The 2,330-nt window shown below is 60.2% G+C and overlaps 1 protein-coding gene across 1 annotated transcript; it reads left to right on the top strand.

Annotated features, from left to right (window-relative positions):
- Nucleotides 1-6: 6 nt before the first annotated feature.
- Nucleotides 7-2,315, top strand: LOC118157653 (zonadhesin-like). Its single transcript, XM_035312066.1, has 5 exons — nt 7-41; nt 203-402; nt 504-884; nt 1,245-1,531; nt 2,047-2,315. The coding sequence occupies exons 2-5, from the start codon at nt 241-243 to the stop codon at nt 2,186-2,188; spliced, it is 972 nt and encodes a 323-aa protein (XP_035167957.1). The 5' UTR covers nt 7-41; nt 203-240; the 3' UTR covers nt 2,189-2,315.
- The last annotated feature ends 15 nt before the right edge of the window (nt 2,316-2,330 follow it).

The following is a 2,330-nucleotide window of genomic DNA, read 5'->3' as shown; positions in this document are numbered from 1 at the left end:
CGGCGTGACTCTTCTCCCCTGGAGGAATGCCACCTTCTGCCGTGAGTACCTGCCTTGGAGTTGCCAGAGGAAAGCGGGCCTCTCCCTGTGCCCACTGCCTTTGGCAAAACACTGATCAATGATTTGTTGGTCTTTCCCTTCCCAGAAGGCAGCCCCTTCCTGGAGGGCTTTGCAGGTCCTAACTGTCCCCTTCCCGTTGCAGCCCTGCGGTGCCCTGCCAACAGCTACTATGACCCTTGCATGACTGGCTGTCCTGCCACCTGCGTTGACCGACAAGCTCCGCAGAACTGCTCCAAGCCCTGCATGGAGGGCTGCGCATGCACCTCTGGCTTCCTCCTCAGCGGAGACACCTGCGTGCCCGAGGCCAACTGTGGCTGCCTCTTTGAGGGCAACTACTACAGCGTGAGTGAAAACCCTGTTGCGGCTCGCTCCCCTCCCAAGGCACTGCTTTGCCTCTACTTCCCTGCCTGACGTGATGGGGCTCTGGGTTTCTCTGCCTGCAGGAAGGAGAGCACTTTGTGAATGAGAACTGCACTAGGCAGTGCCGGTGTCAAGCTAATGGCCAGATGGTTTGCTCTGTGTTGTCCTGTGGTGAGGAGGAGGTCTGCAAGATCCAGGATGGCCAGCGGGGCTGTTACCCGGCCAGCACAGCTCTCTGCCACATCTACGGTGACCCACATTACAGCACCTTCGATGGGAAGCTTCACCACTTCCAGGGCTCCTGCAACTACACAGTAGTGACTGCCTGTGCCAACTCCTCCCTCGGCTTCAGCATCACCACGCGCAACGAACATCGGGGCAGCAAGAGCTGGACGGCTCTGAACTCGGTGGCACTGTCCGTGGAAGGCCTCCACATTGCACTGCGCAAGAACAAGGCAGTCTACGTAAGCCCCCCCTCACTTTTAGGCCTGGGAACACAGATAGCCAAAGTACCATTAGTAGCACGGTTCCCCCAGAAGAGCCTGATGCCGCCTGAACCTGCTGGCGTGCTCACACGAGAGCACAGCGAGTCTCTGAGTGGGGCAGATAGCTCTGCTGGCGCATCAGCAGAGTTTCTGCCTGCTGTCCCGAGCTTTGTGTGCTGTCCGTGGGGTAGCTGCAGTTCTCGTAGGGCTGGGCGCGGTTTCTCATGCCATCAGCGCTTGTGACTCGGTGGGCCCTGGCACCACCGCAGTGAAGAGCAGTGAGCTGCCAGCGGAGGGCCCATCTTTATGCTTCTCTCTCCCGCTCTCCTCCCTGTTCAGATCAACGGTGTTCTGGCCTCCCTGCCCGTTTCACCAGCCCCCGATGTGAGCGTTTCCCTGAGTGGCTCCTACGTGCAAGTCTCTACCAAGCTGGGCCTGCAGGTGCAGTTCAACGGGGACCATGAGCTCCTTGTGAGGGTGTCCGAGAAGCACCGGGGCAAGCTGTGTGGGTTGTGTGGAACATACACCGGGAGACAAGAGGATGACTTCACGCGACCCGATGGGGTCGTCGTGCCTCACGTCAATGACTTTGGAGACAGCTGGAGGGTGCCAGATGACGAGTGGCCGTGAGTCCTTGTTGTGTCGCGTAGATGACAGACAAAGGGGAGCATGAGAGAGGGGAGCTGTGAGCCCGAGGAGGGAGGGTTGGTAGCGGCAAGCATGGGGCAGGAGGCAGTTGTGGGAAAGCGTGAGGGAGCGCATGGAGGCTCCACAGCAGCAGGCACATGGCCCTTGTGTCTCACTGCTGTGCTGCATCCACCCGGGGGATGTGCTGTCTGCAGCTGGATTCCAGACGTGTGGCTGTTCCCGTTTGTCCTCAAGGCTGGCTTGCTGGTGGCCGTGCCCAGGCCACACCACATGGTCAGGGTGCATGGTGCCGTTTCCCCATAGGCACTTTGCCCTGGGGCCCTCACTGACCTGCATGCCAGGCCCTGTGTCCCACTCCACACACCACATCTCGCTGCTCCTGACCCCAGAGAGGGTGGGCCAGGGCATGAGCATGGTGCTATTGCCAAGCTGGGGTGGTCACCGGTGCCTCAGCCATCTGCTTCTGTGTCTCTGATGTCTGTCTGCCTTGCAGGTGTGTCCCAACCCCTGAACCATCTCCGTCCTGCTCCCCCCTCTGCGGAGGTGGCAGCGAACAAGGAGTGTGCAATCCTCACGCAACCCGGTGGCCCGTTCCAGCCGTGCCACGCAGTTCTGCCACCCGAGACGTACTTTGAGAGCTGTGTCTATGACCATTGTGCCACGGGTGGCAGCACGGAGCAGCTCTGCAATGCCCTGGGTGCCTATGCTGCAGCCTGTGCTGAGGCAGGTGTTGCTCTTGGAGACTGGAGCGATGGCACTGTTTGTGGTGAGTGTCCC

This window comes from Oxyura jamaicensis (assembly GCF_011077185.1).
Source record: "Oxyura jamaicensis isolate SHBP4307 breed ruddy duck chromosome 9 unlocalized genomic scaffold, BPBGC_Ojam_1.0 oxy9_random_OJ74659, whole genome shotgun sequence".
NCBI lineage: Eukaryota > Metazoa > Chordata > Aves > Anseriformes > Anatidae > Oxyura > Oxyura jamaicensis.
This window is presented reverse-complemented; position numbering and strand designations above follow the sequence as displayed.

Bases quoted from the DNA above. Each gene is read 5' to 3' on its own strand.
- LOC118157653 (XM_035312066.1), top strand. From the start codon at position 241: ATGACTGGCTGTCCTGCCACCTGCGTTGACCGACAAGCTCCGCAGAAC. The intron at 403-503 runs GTGAGTGAAAAC...CTCTGCCTGCAG, and splicing joins TTGAGGGCAACTACTACAGC to GAAGGAGAGCACTTTGTGAA. The intron at 1,532-2,046 runs GTGAGTCCTTGT...TCTGCCTTGCAG, and splicing joins GTGCCAGATGACGAGTGGCC to GTGTGTCCCAACCCCTGAAC.